Source organism: Alnus glutinosa, chromosome 3, assembly GCF_958979055.1.
Source record: "Alnus glutinosa chromosome 3, dhAlnGlut1.1, whole genome shotgun sequence".
NCBI classification, from domain to species: domain Eukaryota; kingdom Viridiplantae; phylum Streptophyta; class Magnoliopsida; order Fagales; family Betulaceae; genus Alnus; species Alnus glutinosa.
This window is the reverse complement of record NC_084888.1, coordinates 28,497,352-28,520,202: the sequence shown is the minus strand read 5'-3', so window position 1 is coordinate 28,520,202 and position 22,851 is coordinate 28,497,352. Positions and strand designations below refer to the sequence as shown.

General features: G+C 38.0%; 1 protein-coding gene across 2 annotated transcripts; it reads right to left on the bottom strand.

Moving 5' to 3' along the window:
- Window positions 1-703: 703 nt before the first annotated feature.
- Window positions 704-21,486, bottom strand: LOC133862581 (uncharacterized). 2 transcript variants are annotated; one of them, XM_062298421.1, is made up of 10 exons: window positions 21,177-21,486; window positions 19,361-19,445; window positions 12,471-12,545; window positions 12,344-12,380; window positions 6,063-6,146; window positions 5,868-5,928; window positions 5,651-5,757; window positions 5,026-5,091; window positions 1,018-1,167; window positions 704-945 (listed from the first exon to the last, which is right to left on the bottom strand). In XM_062298421.1, exons 1-9 carry the CDS (start codon window positions 21,259-21,261, stop codon window positions 1,072-1,074), a joined length of 696 nt encoding a protein of 231 aa, XP_062154405.1. In that variant the 5' UTR covers window positions 21,262-21,486; the 3' UTR covers window positions 704-945; window positions 1,018-1,071. The 2 variants fall into 2 exon arrangements, with proteins under 2 accessions (XP_062154405.1, XP_062154404.1); XM_062298420.1 differs by having other exon boundaries at window positions 704-920; window positions 21,177-21,481.
- Window positions 21,487-22,851: the final 1,365 nt, after the last annotated feature.

Sequence of the window (22,851 nt, the reverse complement as noted above, 5' to 3'; positions counted from 1 at the left end):
AGGATTCAACAAGTACTTTCATCCCTTATATTTAGGACGACATATAAGGTTGCTAAATCTATGGGAATAGGTTCCACCAAAAACATATGCGCAAATACACACTCAATATTCACAAGTTGTTCTACTCCAACTTGGTTTATGAAAAACACACAAACCAAAATAAAAAATAAAAAATAAAAGAAAAGAAGGTAGGTATCTTTCAGAAAAACAGGAAAAGGTAGCACCTCGCATCATTGATTAAGACAGGTGAGAAAAATGGGTGGCAATGATTGATAGAGATATCTTTCTGTAAAAGCAGATTAGTTTAGCCACAATGATATTCGTGCACCTGATAAAGCAAAAGGCAGATGGGAGGAAAATAATGGCAGCACAAGGCGGTTTTACCAGAACTGCAAAACAAAGATCTGTCAATTGATTGAAGATAACAAAGATCAACCCGCAGTGCACCACAGCAACAACTATTGGTGTTAAGAGAATAAAAACCATTGAAGCTCAATTAAGCTCGTCCAGATTAAAGGTAAGAACATTAGAATTTCAACTGAAACAACTACCAGAATACGATATTAATAATTGCAGGAAGTGCTTAATAAAAAGTGCTATCCAAGAAAAGCCTAGTTTATATTAAGCACCATATATTTATAATTTCATCTCCTCAACGTAAAAGAGTATAACATAAGCCAGTATAAAAGATCGGCAGAATAAGTTATGGCTGTTAATTAGACAGTAAATAGTATTAAATTTTTAATGAGAGCCGCAAGATCAGTGGGCAAGAAATATATCAAGACTTTCTCAAGAATTATCCACAACACCAACAAGTAACTTCCGAGGGTGAGGACATTGAGCATGCTTTTATGTTTGAAAGAAAATGAAAGAAAGAAAAAAAAATCCTGGGGCATTTGATGTGTGTAGTCTGAGTGGTCCTGCAAACAGATAAATAACAATGAACTTAATCAAAAAGTGAAACACTTCAAAATTATAATAAAACCGTTAGGGAAGCAGAATTTTAATTATACTTACTTCGACAATAACCATGGTTTACAGCAGAGAATCAAGCGGACCAAAAGATATCAACTAGCTCTGCTTTGCTTGAATCCATTCAACAAAATTGTCCAGGATCAAGGGCCAAGCAAGGTCAGGATCATAATTACAAAGATCTGGAAAACTTATCTGCATTAAATAGTGTCAGTTGTAGCTCAGATTTTACAATAATAAGCCCAAAATACGATGGTGAACACATAAAACCACGAGCAAGGAAATTTTTTTGTTTGGATAAGTGTAATATCATTAAAAGCGCAACCAAGTATACAGGAAATATACAAGAGAAGCGTCTGAAGAGGAGAAGAAAAAAGAACAATGAAATCATTAAAGCTAATCACTAAGAGAGTTAAGAACGCAGAAGTCCAAGAAAACTTTATATTCAAGCAACAAAATAAATCATTTTTCCACTCCATTTCTTGTCTTATGAAAACGCTTGCCGTATTGAAACACTCATGATTGCTAACAAAACAAATTGATCACTTCCATTTTGCAATTGAATAAATTTGTGAGCACTTGTGATTAGCATGGTACCACTACAACCTAGATCTCCATCAACTATATTATAGGCCAAGGAGGTGGAGGAGCAAGTACAAGGGAATAAGAAAGGGAAATAAGTACACCAAAGAAAAAACAAAAAAGATGGGTGGGGCAGCCCAACGATGGCCCAATACAACTACTACAATGCTATATATATATATATATATATATATATATATTAAAAAAAAAAAAAAAAAAGATCTATCGTGAATGGGCCAAATGAATGGCCCGGCCCATTGGATTCTTGGCCCACCGGCCAAGAAAGGGGCCGCCTGAAACGGCGGCTTGTAGGGGTAGTCCAGAGGCAAATCTACCTGAAATAATATTTATTGCAGCAACAAGCAAACTTAAGTTCCACAGCAGGGAGCAGAGAGGGGAGCACTGGTAGTGGTTGGACTGGAGCTGCCGAAGAGGAGCACCACCATGATGTCCAGCAATGGAGGTACCTAGCGAAGTAGGATTTGTGGACACTGCATTTGGATCTGCAATTGGATCTGGGGGTCTCCACAAGCAAAGAGAGGGTACCATCTATGGAGATCCAATAGGGAAGGAGAAGGAAGTCGTGGATCTACCACATGAGCCAAAAAGGGGCCACCGTGCGTGCAGCACATGCGAGCCAAGGCGGAGCATATTGTGCATGCACAGGGGCAGATGGCAAAAATGGGTGCAACAGAGGCCGGTGAAGGCGAAGGGGTGGTGCGTGGGCAGAGGAGGGAAGAGAGACGCGATAGATCTAGCTTCCAAGTTACAGACCAAAAAAAAAAAGAAGAAAGAAAAATAGAGGGGTGAGGAGGAGGGAGGAGGCTGAGCTTTTCTCAGCTTCCCCCACGAGCTCTCTGGGTGATCTCACTCCACACGGGTTTGATAGAGAGAATGGCATGACTTACAATCATAAGGTTTAGGGAGCAGTTATGCCAAATAGAAAGATGCTAAAGGAGCTCCGCCTGAGTGAGCTTTGAGCACGTCTAAAATAGATTATTGAAGCCAGAAGTAGCCAAATGGAGAGAAGTCTCCAACAAGTTTGCCATTACTACAACTAAAGCTAACATGAGCTTCAAAATCACTTTTGCCACTTAATGCACCTAAATATATCAGCTATCTTTTTGCTAAGCAAAACACGTGCAATGAAGGTTTTTCATCTCTGTTTATGACATGTTTTTCACTTATAAGTTACAAATAGACCTGGTGGATCTTGAACCCATGATTCACCCTCTACCATGCTCTTATTGGGTGGGTGGGGAGGTGCCATTTGAGCTAGAGCTCATTGGTAAACATCACCATTTCTATGTTTTCCTCACAGCTTATGACTTTATGCCTTAATAACTAATTACATTTAGCTACTTCTGGATTACACTAGAGGAAGATGTACACTTTCATTTGACAATCAGATCCCTCTGTTTTCTTTTTCTTTTTACTTTTTTCTTTTTAGAAACAGAACCCCTCTGATTTCAAATAATCTAGTGTATATCTAGTAAGTGTTTTGAAAAGGGTTTTTTATGTTTTGATTTGAAAAGAGCTCTTGATGTGATAGAAAGTTGAGAAATGTTTTCGGTGGGAGCCACATTTGAAAAGTATTGTTTGTGGGTCCACTGAAGAAAATTGTTTCGTGAACTTTTTGAAAAGATTGGATGCACCTCCCAAAAAGTTCATGTATGTGGGTCCACTAAAAGTGTATTTTTGAAAAGCCAGGTCTATTAGAAAAATTGGATGCACTTCCCAGTACCTACAATATGAGGCGCCCATATATGGTACCACATGCACATGCCCTAACAAGATATTAGTCAAAAGAATAGCACTCAAGGCACCATTAGAATATTTATGAATGTCATAATGGTATTCCTTGACTACACAATTTCTAGGGATCTCTAGAAACATTGTGACTACACAATTCCTCGTCGCCGGCAGTTCCAGGGGCTTTTCCAGTTTGGTTTTCCTCTTCAGGGGGAGGATCTAGCAGCTTGAAGGTGGATCCTAGCCGGGTCACTGCCTCTAAGTCTTTCGGTGCTTCTCTGGCAGTCTCCCAACTCACGGCCTCTCCTTCCGCTGGAGCGACTGAGTTGGGGGAGAAGCTACGCTCTTCTCCCCCCGTGGTTTCTAAGCCTTTTCAGAGGTATATTAGGAAGGCGAGGGTACATAGGGAAGGGGTTTCGTGGAAGTAGAATGATGTGCTACTTTCAGATTCCCTGAAAGCCTCGAAGATGGTCGCCGACTTAGCTGTTAATAAGGCTTCGGTTGCAGAGCCTCCAGTGAAAAAGGTTGCTAAGCATCCAGTGAAGGACTTTCTTAGAAAGGGGTTTCTCAACCCTCGCCCGGTTTTGCCAACCACTTTCTCTTCGCCCCAGAAGGTTTTTGATGGAGGGATAGTCGGGCCTTCCTCCCCTCCTAGAGGTTACTCCAGTTCTTCACCTGTTGAGGGTAATGGTTTATCCCAATCTCGGAATTGGTCGATCGGTTTTGATCATAACGGGGAGATTGTGGTTTAGGAGGACGACATTGATTTTTGGAATGTTTTGCCTTTGGATTGGGCGTCAGAGGGTACTTTTGGGGAGGAGGCATTGTCAATTCGGGATGCCATGGAAGAAGAATTTCAGCGTGACAAGATATCGTGCCAAAAGTCCAAAGGCAAGAGGGAGCTTCTGAATTTGCATAGCTCTATCAACTATGGCGACTCTAAGCCTTCCGCTAGGAGTAGGAGAGGAAAGAACCTTATGTTGTAGAGTTGTATGCTTGGGTTGGTTTGTGGGTCATTCCTCAAGTTTTCGGTTATTGATTGGGATCATTTGAGGGTTGTTGTTCTTGGGTTTTTCCCTCTGTATTTCGGGTTTAAGGTTTTGGGGGTGTTTTCTTGTATCTTGGGTGGGGGTTTTTTTTGTAGTTTGGGATTTATGGGAGAATCTTCTGGAAATTGGGTTTTTGAGGGAATTGGGTTTTGTGTGTGCGTAGGTTCTTGTGGGTTTTCTTTTGTGGGCTAGCTGGGTGTTCCTGTGTATACTTCTTGTGTACTTAAGGGCGCTTTTCGCTTTTTTAATAAAGTTTTCTTACTTATCAAAAAAATAATAATAATTTAGAATTCATATAAAGTGGAAGTTGCAAAACAACAACTTCAAGCCAGACAATTCAATGACTTGTGTAAGAGATAATTCATTATATACCACATATAGAATTTTACCTTCACCATGAAACCAAGAGATAACTTTAAAGTAGAACTTCAAACTTGGGACAATAGGCATGGGTATTTTCTTCCCACCTCAAGTAGCAAAGTAATAAAGTGTCCATGAGCATGTACACGAACATGCAAATGCAGTATAAACAGAACTCGGTTAACAATTTTACCATGATACAGATCTTGGAGTTGTATCATATGTGCCATGCTAATAGTATATAGAAAAGAAATAAAGAGGCAGAAACACAAGCAAGACTTTGGAAACAGTAACCAAACTGTAAGAGTACCTCGTTGCAAAACCGAAAAAATCCCATCCACTGATCCATGTTTATGACCTTGTAATCATTCTGAGTCTGCATCCGGAACAGAAACATAAAGGAATAATTTATTTTCTCTTTTTTTCTTTTTGGTGAGGGAGGGGTGGAAGATAAAGGAGAAGGTAATATTGGATCAAGAATTCAAAAAGATTAGCATCATATATAAATAGGTTGCTTTCTTTCTAGTCTAAGCCTATCAAATCAATCAGTTTGTAAACCACATCATACTTGTTACAAGAGGTAAGATGGATCTCTGCAGTCTCAACAGAAAATCAAAACACTAGTCACCAAATTCCACTTTTTTCTCAGAATATGGCAGAATTCATAGGTACAACAATGCAAAGCAGTGTGATCTGTAAGCTGGCAAACTAGAGTGGAGCTGGAACTATGCAAATTTAGCAGCTTAAATTGACGTGATTATCCCCCTCACAAGTATACATGAGAGCTGCAGGTCTATCAACTGTGACCATTAAAAATATCATACTTAAACAATTCTAATCGCAAAAATAAATAAACAAAAACTAAATAATAAATAAGAAAAAAAAAACACAAAAAAAAAAAAAAAAGATGGAAAACCATAGAGGCATCCACTCACCTTTAAATACTCGACAAACAAGTCAACTTGTACCCGAAATTGGGAGCCTAAAACAAGATCCAATAATTCGCATATGCTCTCTATATCAATGCTCTTTTGCTTCTCCTCTGACAATAAATAACAGATGGTTGAACGTGAACAAATATGGAATTAAAATAAGGAAAGAATAAAAATCATGTTTCAAGATTGAACATTGTTCCCCATAAAATCATTATACCTGTTAAACAATACCGGAATGCGTAGGAATAGAAATCCACAAAGTTCGATGGCCTCTTAACCTTCTCCGGACATATTGAAAAACACAAAATCAGCAAACTTACAACCATCTTTCACCAGTTGGCATCATATGCATGTCATGAACAATCTAGTGCCAGCAAATGTTCATAAAGGAAGCCATTTCAACTATTTTTACCTCTTTCTCAAGCTCTGGAAGGGCCTTTTTTAATTTATTTACAGTGTCTGCTCTCAATGCTTTGAGGCCTCTTCGCCACTCTTCCTGTAAGATAAGCAGTGTTGTCTCAACATAACACTATAGCACTTAATGATTAAGAAATACAACATCAAGAGTATAAACGAATGACAAACATGAAAAATGTAAGGAACAAGAGTAAGAAGAATGCAATACAACTCAATTAATCATCACTATTAAAGAACCAAGGCAAGCTATTAAGAACTTACAATCTGATTATTCTAATATGGAAACTTAGAGTAATTTATTTTACAGAATAAAAGCTTTTATAGGTAAGATCAGCTAGGGGTGCTTCTAATTTTCTCACTTAAACCTTCAACAACTCTGATGCAGCCAACTAGTTACAGTATCTTAAGTAATTTTCAGTTTTGGCAACTTGAAGCTTTTTTATGTGTTGGATTCATGTGTAAACATTGGATTGAGCCTGTTTTATATGGCTTTAAATGTCAAGTCATAAGGAGCCTAGGGTCAAATCAGTTATCTATTAGTGTCATGTGCTTTTCTGGTATGGTATGGAAATTGTAACAAAGCAAGAGAAAATATGGAGGAATTAGGGAAAAAGATGAAGATTGAAATGGATAATAAGAGTAACTACGGGCACTTAGAGAGGCTCAATCTCTCCAAGGCACTTCAAGAGGCCTAGGCTCTCCAAGAAAGGATTCTCATCAATATTCATTTTCATATCATTTCATTACATATTTGGTTCCATTTTATAAACTCTAAATAACTAACCAAAGAATCTTCTAGAAGCAATTCCTAACTAATCCTCCCTAATTAATTCATCTATTTACCCCTATATTATATCTTCCTAGAATACCCCTATATTATATCCCTTACAATTAGGGTCTTTATTTCATGACTCGTCGGTCGTTTTGTAATGAGTTTCATATATATATATATATATATATATATATATATATATTTGAAACTCCTGCACATTAAGGGTAATCTAGTAATGGAGTTGAGTGTAAAAAAAAAAATTGATAAGAGAAATATCATTAAAAAACTCAAAGCGCAGACAAGTACACAAGGAGTATACAAGAGAAGTGATTAGTGCAAAAGTCTATGGGCCTTACTCACCCTCAAAAGACGCCTTTAGAGGGGAGGGGACACCATGACTTATAAAGTGTTCAAGTGAAGGAAATCTTAGCAATGTGGGACACTTTAACACGCCCCCTCACGTGTGGCAACTAATGGCCAAACACGTGGACAACAACGGGAGGGAAGACCCATCATCGCAAGAAACCTGTGGCTCTGATACCATGTAAAAATCCATGGGCCTTACTCACCCTCAAAAGACGCCTTTAGAGGGGAGAGGACACCATGGCTTATAAAGTGCTCAGGTGAAGGAAATCTTAGCGACGTGGGACACTTTAACAACTAGGACGAAAAAAAAAAAAAAAAAAAAAGGAAAGAAAGTTCTGAACTCCTCAATCGTCTTTTCTCTGTCCTCGAAGTTTCTATCATTATGTTCCCTCCACAAGCACCAAAAAAGACAAAAAGGAACCATCTTTCACACTACAACACTTTGAGAGTAATCGTCCATCCATCAGCAAGCGAATAAATCTACCACCCGAAGAGGCATAACCCAAGACAAACTGAAGCGGCTAAAAATGGCATTCCATAAGGCACGAACAACCTCACAATGGAGAAGAGGTGGTCCATAGACTCCCCATTCATTTTGCACAAACACCACCTATCAATCACAATGACATGCCTCTTTCTAAGATTATCCAAGATAAGGATATTCCCTAGCGACACCGACCAAGCAAAAAAAGCCACTTTCAAGGGAACTTTGGTCCGCCAAATACTTCTTCAAGGGAAAGAAGCTTCCTCTTTGCAAGCAAGGACCTTATAGAAAGAACTAACATCAAACTTCCCTTTGTGAGGAGGAGTCCACCAAAGCTTGTCATCCCCTTCACTCCTCACTCTAATGGAATACAACAAGGTGAAGAAAGAAGCCAAGACTTTCAACTCTCAGTCGTGGGCTGCTCGAATAAAGCCAACGTCCCACTAAAGGGAACCATTCTCCAGAACCAAGTGAGCTGCAACAAGCGCATCCTTGTCACGAGCAATGTCATATAAAACCGGAAAAGTTTCTTTGAGGGTCATCTCTCCACACCAATTCCAAAATCTGATCTTAAACCCATGTCCTATTATAAATTTGGTATGACTACAAAACAAACTCCACCCCTTCCTAATATTCTTCCAAAGCCCCACTCCATTAAACCCAGGGGGATCGAAGGAGTACCACTCATCCCCACACACCACCATACTTAGCATCCACATTAAGTATCCACCAAGCCTCTCTCTCTCATGCACATAATGCCACAACAACTTCCTTATCAGAGCTCTATTGAAGATCCTCAAATTCCGAATGCCCAAGCCTCCTTAAAAAATAGGGGGACAAACCTTGGACCAGCTAACCAGGGCTATTTGGGCCTTTAAGTGTTTTAGATTTATTTTCTTTGATCCAAAGTAAATGTTTATTTGAATTTTATTAAGTAGGTAGTAAACTAGTCAAATTAGGAGTTTAGTCCTAATACATTAAGGAAGAGCCAAAGAAAATAAACTTTATTAGCGGAATATTGAGTGATTTGAGTTTTGAGGCAAGAGTGCCTATAGTGTTCTCCTATTTCTCTCTCTTCTCCTTCTTTGGTGCATTGACACAAACAACAACAAAATTCTCTCTTTTCCTTCTTCTTTTACAACCTCAAATCAAGATCCCTGATCCTATACCCTTTGAAACCTATACAACCCAAAGTCTTGTAACCTTTCAGAAAATTCTAGCAGATCGTTTTCCTGATTTCAGCTTCCTTCATCCATCAAATTCAATCCAAGACAACGCAATCTACAATCCTAACATTTTCTTCTAAAAAATCCAAGACCCTAGATCCACAAGTCTTCCTAAAAACCCACCAAGAGCACACTTATCAAACTCCCCCTTTATTTCCAGTCCAAGTACTTCATTGTGTCATAGAGAAAATTTTGTTTTGATAAGTAAATCAATCTTATTAAAGCACAAAGGGCCGCAACTCACGTACACATGAAATTTACAAGAGAAACACCCACTTAGGGAGTAGAACAAGAACACAACTCCAAAAATTCTACAAATTTAGAAAAAGCAAGAACTGTTGATAGCAATCATCCACCCATAAAGAGTTTTGAATAATATATTTTTTAACTCTAACTCATTCTCTCACAAAGTAACCTCAAAACATAAGAACACAAAGTAACATCAACCTCTCATAATCAATACTGTTCCCCCAAAGTAGGATTGCTACAAGCAAGAAAGAAGATAGCAGAAGTGCAACTTCCAAGCACTAGGTGAAGGAAAAAACAGCACCATAGTGCTGGTGATTTCATTGTAGTTTGCAATAGTGTGGTTCTGGTCATGATAGTGGTGGCAATGGCCAAAACTACTCCAGGGTGGCAGTTGTGCCAATGATGATGATGGCAATTGATGCACTGTGATGGTGGTGCAAAGTGGCGCATCACTCCAGATAATCACACATTTGAAGGACGGATTTGACTATCCAGGTTCCTTGAATTCCTCCGATTTTTTAAATCTCCTTTACATGTTCACGCAGACAAGCAAATTGTGTTGAAGGACTTTGAAACTCCTACCTTGGATATGACTTCCTTCTAACAGTTCCTCGTCCTCTTTTTCATTTTAATTATGTATGGCCACTAATCATGAAAAGCACCCACAAGACTAGGATAACGAGGTTGTCTCTGTTTCCTCATCCAAGAACTCCCCAAAAAATAGGAAACTCTTCACAAGAAAGAAACAATAACTTACTTGCAAAAAAGGACAAGGACCGAATAAGAGCATTATATGAAGAGTTAGAAGATTCCAAATAAGATCATTGTATTAAAATTTTAGGCTCCTTAGCTAACATCAACAGAATATCAGACAGTCCATGATAGTCAATTTGCAAGGAAAACTAATGAACAATATTACGAAAACAGATGTTCAAAGAATGCAGAAGATAAATAAAATGAGATGCAAAAAACATGAAGGAGCTATTTGAGATTCTTGACTTCCCTCTTGCAGTAGAACTTCTTACACTTAAATATGTTTTGGAAGTACAAACCTATACTCAAGGAGAACTAGCATATTTTGAAATCATTAAAGAACAAAAGAAAATGTCAAACTAGCAGATCAGCTGGTGCAAGTAACTTTGTCGCATACTTATCCATAACAAAAAAGGAATTTTCTCACACAAAACTCCGACAACCCTCCCTATATCTCCACTTCAAGTCGTTTGTGTCATAGAAATTAAAGAACCCAAAAAACAAAGTTTTTTTTTTTAATAAGTAATAAGCTAATCTCATAAAAAGCGTAAGGCGCCCCTTAATACACTGGAAGTATACAAAAGGAGATGCCTAACTAAAGAAACAAGTTAGAAAATCATTAAAACTAAAAGAAAGAGGAGACACGTAAGTCATAGTCTAAAGATACAAAGTGTGGTAAAATGAGGAAAAATCTCCTCCGAGGTCTTCTCCAAATCCTCAAAGCTCAAATTATTTATTTCTCTCCATAAGCACCAAAAAAGGCAAGCAGGCACCATTTTTCACACCGTAGCACTCCTCGACCTACCCGAGGACCACCAACAAGCAAGCAGATCGAAAACACGTCAAAGCATAACCCAAGACATCCCAAAGCGACTGAAGAGAGTATTCCATAAAGCAAAAGCCACATCACAGTGGAGAAGATGGTCCACGGAATCCTCAGTCTTCTTACACATGCAACATCTGTTGATCACAATAATGTGGTGCTTCCTGATATTGTCCAAGGTGAGGATCTTTCCAAGAGCTGCCGACCACGCAAATTAAAGTCAACCTCTCTTAATCAACACTATTCCCAAAAGTAGGAATGCCACAAATAAGAAAGGGCCTAGCAGTAGTGCAATATCCAAGCACTAGGTGAAGGAAACAGCAGCACCATAATGTAATCCTAGGGTTAATAGGAGTTGACAGCAGATAATAAGGTGGAGCCAGAATTTTCAAGGAAACACTTTGTTTATTGTCATTTGCATAATTAAGAATTCAGTAGCAAGTGTACTACATTAGGAAAGAAAGAAATGATAGAACATTCAGAGAGAGCACAAGGATGTCAAGTTAATTTGCAAGCCATAACCAACACCATTAGAAGGACGTTCTGTAGCATGCAGAAAGTGCAGAAAACCGATCAAAACACATGGTTACAGAAATCATGAAGTCACCTGATTCCTAACTACGTGTTTTTGGGAGAATATTTGTTTTCTGGTCTTGTAATGATTTGAAAAGTGTTTTGTACAAGAGTTTGCAGATTTTTCTGTTGTCTGGTCCGTGTTGTAACTGCTGCTTTGTGCTCTAGATGCCAGCTACATCAGGTTTCTTTAGGTCTGCCCCATAGGTTCCAAGTTAGCATTTTTTGCGGTGTACTCTTGTGCTCTTGTTTAGTTGAATCATGGAGCCACCTGATTCCTAACCATGTTTTTTCAGGAGAATATTTGTTTTCTGGTCTTGTAATGATTTGAAAGTGTTTTGTACAAGAATTTGCAGATTTTCCTGTTGTCTGGTTCATGTTGTAACTGCTGCTTTGTGCTCTGGATGCAGCTACATCGGGTTTCTTGAGGCCTGCCCTATAGGTTCCAAGTTAGCATTTTTTGTGGTATACTCTTGTGCTCTTGTTTAGTTGATACTTCTTCAATACAGTTACTTAAACCCACAAACAGAAAAGGTAAAAAAAAAAAAAGGAGAGCTAGGATTATAAATCACTTATATTAAATGAATAGTGAAAAAAGGAAAACGCCCTTGATGCAAAATATTTTGAAAGTTTCATTCAAGCACGCAGGTGCGTTATTAAAATTAGAAAAGAAAGAAAAGCCATCTGAAACAGCCAATGACCCACTGCTTGTGTTAGTGTCAGTATATTCATGTGTGATTGGTAAACATTGTTGGCCTACTTCATGATAGCTTGCTTAAACTTTTGGAACTAATGGCTACTAGCCTGGTACCAATGGGTACTTGTCTATAAGGTCCTACACTGCCCACTTTTGATTTTGCCGGGCATTTTTATATAACAAAATCAACCTCAAAAAGCTGACAATAACTAATGATGAATTTTACATAACAAATTTTTAAAAAAAAAAAATCATATACTAAAGAAGATAAAAATCAAAGAGAAAAAAGAAGAAACCGAAACAGAAAGAAGATACTGAATAAAATTTTCTTACCAGGGTAAAATATCCCTGTTTTTCCGCTTTCATTTTCCTGGTATGGGCAGCCATCAATTTTATCAAGTGAGCTTGAGGGTGAAATCTGAGAGAAGTGAGATATCCAATGACTCGAAATAAAACTTACCAAGCTAGCATCAAGATCCTCGCATCTGTATGATCTACCTCCATATCAGAACAAAGAGTTTCAATTCCCTCTGGGCTGTTGAAAAAATAGTTCGTATATTAAATTGTACTTGCATTTCCAACTTGAAACAATTGCTTCTCACGTCAGAATTAACTAGGTGGAGTTTTATACATAAAAGTAAAATGAAATTTGCCATATATCTATTATCCAGTCATTTGTTGATTGTGATAAAAAATAAAAATAAAAAATAAATAAAAAGCATCATAACCTCTTTGTCTTAGAACAAATAAAATACCACTTCTTGAGATAACAATCTGATTTGATCTCAAAAAAGAAAGCAATTCCTTTCTTTTGAGAGGAAGAAAGGAACTGTTTTCTTTTTTGAACCAACAAACTAACAATTCCTTTCTAAACTAACAAAACTTTTACTCAGAAGACAAAATTGTAAGTACATAGGATGAATATACTACAGACTCAATATTAAAGCACAACCCACTCCTACCTCTATTCAAACTAATAAGAGTCCTAGTGAGTGTGTTAAGGAGAAACCCGGTTGATCACAACTACCAATGACAACCGGTTCCTAAAGAGATGGAGTCCTACTTGTATTTACTAGAAGAGTTTGAACTGCGGTTCCTAAAGAGATAGAATCCTACTTGTATTTACTAGAAGAGTTTGAACTGTATTTTGTTTACTTTAGGCTGCTGATCACAGTTTTTGTATTTAGATTAGGTTTATCTCTAAGAGATAGTATTAGACTAGGAAGCAAGTACTTTGATGTTATCTTGTATCATGTATAAACTCTATATAAATCAATAGATGCTCACGAGATGAGTAAGCTTGAAAAGCCAAATATTATTTGTTTCTACATGGTATCAGAGCCTTCCATAGACTAGCGTCTTTTTTTTTTCCTTCATCATGTCCGATTCTACAACTTCTTCAGGAGAAACAACTACCCCCCTTGTTCCACCCGCATCTAATGTTGTTTTTACTATCCCCAACATGAACCACACCCTGCAAATCAAACTCTCCAATGCAAACTTTCCCAGTTGGAGAACTCAGATCATGGCTTTTGTTAAAGCCCAAGATTCATATGGCTTCCTGGATGGTTCTACTCAGCCTCCAGCCCAGACAATCCTGAATCCGAGCACCACTCAAGGTGCTCCTGCCACCATAGCAAATCCAGAATTTCTAGCTTGGTGCCAACGTGATCAAATGCTCCTCAGTGTGTTAATCTCCACACTCTCCGAACCCCTTGTGGTTCATGTAGTCGGCTGTGCCACCGCTCACCAACTTTGGACTACCTTGGTGTCCATGTTTGCTTCCCAAGCACGATCCCGGGTCCTACAGATTCATTATCAACTTGCTACTTCCAAGAAGGGTAGCGCGCATCGATCACAGAATATTTTCAATCATTCAAGGCTCTTTGTGACAACCTTGCTGCTGCCGGCCAACACCTCAACGATTTTGAGCGCACCTCTTATTTTTTGGCTGGTCTCGGATCTAATTACGATCCGTTTGTTACCTCCATCACTACTCGACTGGATCCTTTATCACTAGATAAAATCTATGGACACCTTCTTGCTCATGAGATGCGTATTGAACATCATCTCACACCCGTGGAGCCTGTCTCGCCTGCTGCTAATTTTTCATCCCGAGGTGCACCATCCCGAGGTTAGGGCTATCGCGGTAGTGGCCGCAACACCAACAACTATCGAGGTCGGGGATCTGCCTCTCCTGGCCGTGGCAGAGGTACATATTTCTCATCTGATTCAGCACAGTCTTCACGTCCCATCTGTCAGCTTTGTGGGAAAATCGGGCACACTGCCCTCAGGTGCTATCAGCGCCCCGATCCAGCTCTTGCTGGACCACCAGCTGCTCCATATCAGCCTGCTCAAGCCTATTATTCTTCTCCTAATCTTCCTCCAAAAGAAAATTGGTACCCGAATACTGGTGCAACCCACCACCTCACTAACAACCTGCAGAACCTGAATATTTCCTCTGAAGAGTACTCTGGGCAAGATCAAATCCGCATAGGTAATGGTACAGGTTTGTCTATATCTCACTCCGGTTCTGCCACTCTTTCCCTTACTCGTCGTAAATTTCTTCTAAACCAATTACTTCATGTTCCTCAAATCTGCAAAAATCTTCTCTCTGTCCGTCAGTTTGCTTTTGACAATGATGTATTCTTTGAGTTTCACTCCTCTTTTTTATCATTAAGGATTGCAAGACCAAACTGCCAGTTCATCACGGCCCACTTAAGGATGGTCTTTATCACATCTTCCCTCCGCCAGTGCCTTCATCCACATCACAAGCACTCGTTGGTGAGAAGACTTCTTCGCAGAGTTGGCACCAACGTTTGGGTTATCCAGCCCTTCGGACTATCAACTTTGTCCTATCCAAATTTCAGCTTCCTGTTTTGTCAAATAAGACACCGGCTCCCTGCAATGTCTGTCCTCAGGCAAAGGGTCACCAATTGCCCTTTTCAGCTTCACAAACTTCTATTTGTAATCCGTTAGATTTAATTTACTCCGATGTTTGGGGTCCTTCCCCCACTATTTCAATAAATGGCAATCGTTTTTATGTCTCTTTTGTGGATGCTTTTAGTCGTTTTACTTGGGTTTACCCTATTCAATCCAAATCGAATGTCATGCAAATTTTTCTCCATTTTCAATCCATGGTTGAACGTCTCCTCAATGCTAAGATAAAATCTGTTCAAACTGATTGGGGGGCGAATACCGCAACCTTCACAAATATTTTCAATCCGTTGGCATTCTCCATCGAGTTTCCTGCCCTCACACTCACCAACAACAAGGTTGTGTGGAAAGGAAGCATCGACATCTTATTGATACCACCTTAGCTTTACTGGCCGCAAGCTCCCTTCCAAAGAAATTTTGGGATGAAGCTTGTTTAACTTCCTACTACTTAATAAACCGCTTGCCAACTCCCTTACTCAAAAATCTTTCTCCCTTTGAAAAACTTTTTTCTCAAGTTCCGGATTATAAGTTTCTCAAGGTCTTTGGCTGCGCTTGTTTTCCAAATCTTCGTGCGTATAACTCTCACAAATTCTCCCTTCGTTCCAAACCTTGTGTCTTCTTAGGCTATAGCACTCTTCATAAGGGCTATAAATGTTATCATAGTGAAACTGGCCGTATCTATGTATCTAGGGATGTCATCTTTCATGAAGATGTCTTTCCCTTCTCAAACACAACATCTTCTGCAAATCCGGCTCCTCCCTCTTCCATTCCTTCTTCTGTTTCCTTACCCTTATCCATTCCCCATTCATTGGCCATTTCAACTCCACCTACCGAGATTATTCCAACCTTAACTTCTTCACCTACTCGTGCCAGTCCTCCTAGCTCTTCTATTTCTTCTTTTTCATCTCCTGTAGAACCGGATGTGGCTCCTGATCAGCAACCAACCCGTATACATCCTATGCGGACTCGATCTCAAAATAATGTCAGCACGATCAGGAAGCTCACTGATGGAACAGTGCGCTATCCTCTACCTTGGGTATTGCTCTCTGAAGCTGCTATTACAGAACCTACATGCTTCACCAATGCTGTCAAGGTTAGTGAATGGCGTACTGCCATGCAAACTGAATTTAATGCCTTGATGAAAAACAGCACTTGGACTCTTGTTCCAGCTTCAGTTGCTAAAAATGTGGTTGGCTGCAAATGGGTTTTTAAACTCAAAAGAAAGACTGATGGGTCTATCGATCGTCACAAGGCCCGACTAGTTGCTAAGGGTTTTCACCAACATGTTGGAATTGATTATGGTGAGACTTTCAGCCCTGTGGTAAAGTCAACTACTATACGTACTGTTCTATCACATGCTTACTCGGCTGGGTGGTCTATGAAAGAAATAGACATCCAAAATGCTTTTCTGCATGGTTTATTGTCCGAGGATGTCTATATGGAGCAACCTCCGGGTTTTATTCATCCTTCTTACCCTCATCATATATGCAAGTTGAAGAAGGCACTATGACTAAAGCAGGCACCCCGGGCATGGTTTGCTCGACTTAGTGGGAAACTGATTGAACTCGGGTTTATTGGCTCCAAAGCCGATTCCTCTCTGTTTCTTTATCATACAGCAGCTGTCACTATGTTCCTACTGATTTATGTTGATGATATTATTATTGTTTCTTCTATTCCCACTGCCATTGATGAACTCTTATAGCTTTTGGGTAGTGATTTTGCTGTTAAAGATCTCGGCTCATTACACTATTTCCTTGGCATTGAAGTTATACCAGTGAAGGATGGTCTCTTACTCTCTCAGCAGCGCTACATTCGAGATTTACTTTCCAAAACCAACATGACCGAAGCAAAACCAGTCTCATCTCCCATGGCATCCTCTTCGACATTATCTGCTAACACAGGTGATACTATGGAAGACCCCACATTATATCGAAGTGTTGTTGGTTCACTTCAGTACTTATCTCTTACACGCCCAGACTTGGCGTTTGCTGTAAGTCATGTATGCCAGTTTATGCATCGTCCAACCACGCTCCATTGGCAAGCTGTTAAGCGTATTCTTCGGTATCTCAAGCATACCATCTCTCATGGTTTACTTTTGCACAAGACTTCATCCAATTCTCTACACGTCTACTCGGATGCTGACTGGGCCGGATGCTCTGATGATCGACGTTCCACCGATGCCTATTGTGTGTATCTTGGTTCTAACTTAATTTCTTGGAGCTCTCGTAAGTAGTCTTACTGTCTCCAGGTCTTCAACAAAGGCTGAGTATAAGTCTGTTGCTAACACGGCCGCAGAGTTGTTCTGGATTCGGTCTCTTCTTAAAGAACTTCGTCTTACATTGTCTGGTCCACCGAAGATATGGTGTGACAATATTGGAGCAACTTACTTATCGGTCAATCCTGTTTTTCATGCTCGCACCAAGCATGTAGCTATTGATTTCCATTTTGTTCGAGAGTTGGTTGCATGACCTAGAGATTCTATTTGTTCCAAGTGCTGATCAGATTGCAAATGTGCTAACTAAACCGCTTGCTTCTAAAAGATTTCAATGTTTGTCTTACAAGCTCAACGTCCGCTCACTCCCGTTACACTTGTGGGAGGATATTAAAGCACAACCCACTCCTAACTCTATTCAAACTAATAAGAATCCTAGTGAGTGTGTTAAGGAGAAACCCGGTTGATCACAACTACCAGTGACAACCGGTTCCTAAAGAGATGGAGTCCTACTTGTATTTACTAGAAGAGTTTGAACTGCGGTTCCTAAAGAGATAGAATCCTGCTTGTATTTACTAGAAGAGTTTGAACTGTATTTTGTTTACTTTAGGCTGCTGATCACAGTTTTTGTATTTAGATTAGGTTTATCTCTAAGAGATAGTATTAGACTAGGAAGCAAGTACTTTGATGTTATCTTGTATCATGTATAAACTCTATATAAATCAATAGATGCTCACGAGATGAGTAAGCTTGAAAAGCCAAATATTATTTGTTTCTACACTCAAGATCACAACCAAAAATTTGAAAGAGCAATGGAATCCAAGAAAGAATTGCAATATATACTGCCTAAAGCATGCAGATAATGAACGAAGGGAAATGCTTCTCAGCGGGCTCCCATTCAGCTCAGCATTTTTAAAGTACGGTATTTTTCTCACGCCAAAGTTGTCCACATGATCCAAAGTGGATTTGACCCCTAACTCACACCACTCTCATGAAGACTGAAATTCCCTTCCAGCTAGCAAACACTTCCATGAACAGTCCGAGGCACTACCCAACACACCCAAAATAAAAGAAAAGCTAACAAGCACAACACTCTTGCCATAGCACAATGTAACAATGGTCTACCATCTCACCATAATCCTTACATACAACAGATGTCCACAATTATTTTGTCCCTTTTTTCTCAGGTTTTCAATCATCAGAATATTTCCAAAAACTGTTCTCCAATTTCCGTGGTACCTTTGCACAACAGATATTCTTCCATCGAAATTCAAAAATTAAAGACACTCTAAGAGCCTAAGTAAAAACCACTAAGTTGCTTAAGAACCTAGGTTTGGCTTCAATACTTTACACATTTCTAAAAAATTTCTTTATTGTTTTTAAAATTCGGTTAAAGATTAAATGAATTGCCTATGCATTTTTAGCTCAAAATAAGTGTCTCCATCTTACCTTTCTTTTAAGATTAGTAAAGCCATAAATTTATATATATATATATAAAAGAAAAACTTCTATATATAAGAAAAACTTATATATATATATATATAAGTAATCAAAAATTCATTAAAAAAATAGAGGGCACAACCTAGGTACACAAGAAGTATACAAGAAAAACACCTAGCTAGAAAGGGAAAAAAGATGAAGAAAAGCATGAAAATCAAGCACATTAGAAAAGTCTAAAGTACTGAAGAAGATAATACTTTAATTACACAACCGTCCTCTCGCAGTCTTCAAAACTTTTATCATTTCTTTCCCTCCCAATATACCACAAAAAGCCAAAAATTATATGTACAAAGAGTTTCAAAATATATATATTTATAGACGTGGCAATTCAATTATCATGCCATGCGTATTGCACAATCCCAAATACTCGAAAATCCAAAGAAGATTCCTAAAGTCATACTTGAAACCTAAGAAGAGGTGATACAATGTATGTAAAAAGGAAATTGATTTAAAAAGGGAAAAGATATCTTACACTACTAGCCAAAATAATGCATACATCTGCATTGAGATCTGATAACGCTAACTGAATAATTACATGCAATATAATATGCAATGCTAACTAAAACTAGAATACAAGCCTCTGTAATGCAATTGACTTCGAAATTATAAAATACTAACTGAAGTTTTGTGCAAGTTCAAAGGCAAATAGTCAAATACTAAAGCCATAGATTATAATCGGTATTGTGATAGAGTAGACTTACTCAATCATAGCAGAAGATCCACTTGCATATGAATAAAATAGGTTATCGATTCGTTCCAACTCTTTTGAAGTTGCTTTACTTGATGCTGAACAAATGAGATTTATGACGTCATAAGCATTGATAGCTAAGTAAATAGCAAAAAAAAAAAAATGACAAATTAAAGATATTGACTCACATATGCATGATAACTAAGCTAGAATTTTTATTTCAACATATGCATAATGCATGTTACTCAACTCAACTAAGCCTTATAGCCAATAAAATGATGTGGGTACTGCGGATCCCCATTCACAAATCAGGACTCAAGATGGAGCACACCCATATAAAATTTAGATGTCCTTACATGTACAAGTAAACTGGTTGCATGCCTTCTCATTCATGCAAAAATTTAAACCAACTATTTCTTGATGCAATTTCAACTCTCCAAAAATAGAAACGATTTTATAATGATATTTCAGTAATTTTACAACATTTTCAATATCTCAAAATTCATATTCCACTTCAAAAAAAAAAAAAACCTGAAACTGGAGCAGGAGCAAAAAAAATGTAGTTGATTGGTTGAGATTTAGTAACTGTAGCTCATACTGGAGATTTTTGTGACCTACTTAATATCAAAACTTAGGCAATGCAAAGCAGGGAACTCGGTACACCCAGTCCAATGCTTATTGGTTTCCAAGTTCAAGAGGAAAGAATAGAAAACTTAAGATACTATAAAAGCCACCCCAGCCTGTTACTAAACTCCAAGTTCAGCTTCATTCCTTATCACTCCATTTGGTTCGCAATTCACACCTAAGAACACATAAGAAAAAAATGGAAACATATCTTTGTTCGGTTATACAGAAAAAGTGGATTGAGAGAACAATAGAAAACAAGAAAAAGTGTTAGAAGGTTTTCTTCCTTACGCTTAACATTCTCTCCAATCTCATCTATTTTGCAGAGATAACTTTAGGTGGCAAAGAGGAAATGTCTACATACTCAAATTTCCCTTTCTTTTGTCTACCATGAGGAACCAAAACTATAAAAGAAAGAATTGCAACGTTTTCTTTTCTTTTATTTGCTCTAATTTGCTGTCTTCCTTAATAAATTATACTTATTTTTAGCTGAAATAGTTAACCTCCAGCCAGAGAGAACTCTTCAATTATGTTTAAAGTTCAAAATCCAAAATTTCTTGGGAAGTAGAGGTTTCATCACCCAATAGTTCTTTTAATGTTAAACCCTTCTTTCGGATGATGCTTTGTGCTAAGTAAACAGGATACCCTACAAATAAGTATTTGGTGTCCTCCCATTCCTTCTAAATTTATTCTTTCCTGGCCAGTGGCTCTAAATAAGTTCTTGATGGTTAAACACTAAAGATACTAAATAAATCATACCGCTCAATTGCTGTACCACCAAACACCCGATTAAGGCATTTTCTTCCAACTCTTGATGCTTTCTCATCCCTCCGTGTTCATTAATTTAAGCCAAATAATTTATTAAGCATCAAAAAGAAAGTAAATAAATTGATGATAATTATAGATCATCTCTACAAACAAAAGTCCAGTTGCGCTTTTGTTTGCCTTTTGTTCTGATAAGCAATAAGAATTCATTAAATAAAATCAAAAAGGTTAACCTGCCACCAATAATACAGATCATCCAGGACATCAATTGAACACAGACACACAAAATAATTCCAATTCCAATCATAAAAACTCATGAAGAAAATTACCGGAAGTTAAAATTAAATTCAAAAAAAAAAAAAAAAACTAAATCTAAAAGAAACAAACAAAGCTGAATCAGAGGGGAAGCGATCAGATAGAGACAGAGAAAAATCGAATACCGGAGCGGAAGAGATCCACGGGCGAAGAATTGACGGACGGTGTTGAATTTGGTTGACCCGTTTTCCTCGACGCAGCGCGACGCATCTTCAGGAATTCCAGCGAGAGAGAGAGAATCGCAGAGTCTCAAAACCCGTGGCCTTGAGCGAGCGAAGATAGGTCGTCGCTTGGAAGAGAAGAGTTGGAGATAGAATTTTGTTTATTCGTGTCTGAATTTTGAGATTTGCGTCAGTGTAAGAGAGATGGAAGATGATGACGTGGACGGGTGGTGAGTACCGGGGACCGTCTGAGTTGGCTGCGTACGGTCCAACATTTAGTCTGGTGGCGTGGGTGGGTTCGCTCGTTTAGATTTGAAAGGTACAATAAAGTGGAATCTAAATCTAATCTTGTGAATGGTAAATAATCGTTAATCATACCGAGGAAGAATGAACTACACTGACTAATAGAAAAATAAATAAATAAAAAAATTAGTATTGTTTAAAGGACAAATATTTCTTTCAACTTTTCATTCACTTTATTAAATTTTCATGTTTTTAAAAAAGATAAATAACCCCTACACTCATTTCTCTCAACAATCCCACAACAAGCTAATGTGGATAGTAATATTTTATTATTTTTTTACAAAAAGAAAACAAAACAAAACAAAAAAAATGATAAAATATTACCAGCCACGTTAGCTTGTTGTAGGGCTGTTGTGAAAAATTAGTGTAGAGATCATTTCTCTTTAAAAAATTACGAGGCTTGTTATTTACACTTCAAGTGCCCAACAGGGACACAACACCCCTTCACATGATAATGGGTTCCAGTGTGTGAGGCTCACCCCCATGTGAGGGGGTGTTGTACCCATGTTTTGCACCTGAAGTACAAATAGCATTTTCCAAAAATTATATGCTTCAATTAGAAGTGTACAAACAAAGTGGTTATAACCGATTTCAAACCGTTAACGGCTTATAACCGCATAACTGTATAACCATATAACAGCTTTCAAAAGCGGTTAGAGGCGGTTAGCGATTATAAGGTTATAAATAACCACTTATATATTACGTGTGTGTATATATAATTTTGGATTTGTAATGTTTTGGATTTATATTTGGATTTGTAATTGTAAATGTTTTGGATTTGATTTGTATTTGGTTATTTGGATTTGTTATGTTTTGGATATGTATTTGTATTTTGATTTGTTACTATTTTGAATTTTGGATTTAAAACATGCACTAAAACCCGCCAAAAAGTGGCCAAAACCGGTCCAAAATGGGCCCAAAACCCAGATTGCAAAAGCGGTTATACAACTGCCAGTTATCTAATCAATAATCGCTAATCGGCGATTATAAAAATAACTGCATCCGCTTAGGCGGTTAGCGGTTGTGATTGGTGAAATGCAATAACCGCTTAGACGGTTAGCAGTTAGCGGTTTTAGCCAATAACCGTCAGTTATAACAATTTGTACACCCCTAACTTCAATAATATTATTAAAAATTCATGTGAAAATAATATATTTTAAAGATAAATATCAATTTAATAAGTTAGTTTGAAAGAGCAATTCCAAAGAAATCTTTTTCCTTAATTAAACATGTATTTTTTTTATAATTAGGAAAATCTATTAAAAAAATAGTTTATTTTACAAGTCGAAGGTTCCTTGAGTATGCAAATGTTATTAACAGTAATAAATATTTTTTC

What these genes read in the sequence shown, in the direction of transcription:
- LOC133862581 (XM_062298421.1), bottom strand. Translation starts at nt 21,261, where the DNA reads ATGCGTCGCGCTGCGTCGAGGAAAACGGGTCAACCAAATTCAACACCG. An exon ending in CGTGGATCTCTTCCGCTCCG is followed by an intron (nt 19,446 to 21,176) that starts GTATTCGATTTT and finishes TCATTTGTTCAG; the next exon opens with CATCAAGTAAAGCAACTTCA. An exon ending in ATTCCGGTATTGTTTAACAG is followed by an intron (nt 5,758 to 5,867) that starts GTATAATGATTT and finishes ATTTATTGTCAG; the next exon opens with AGGAGAAGCAAAAGAGCATT.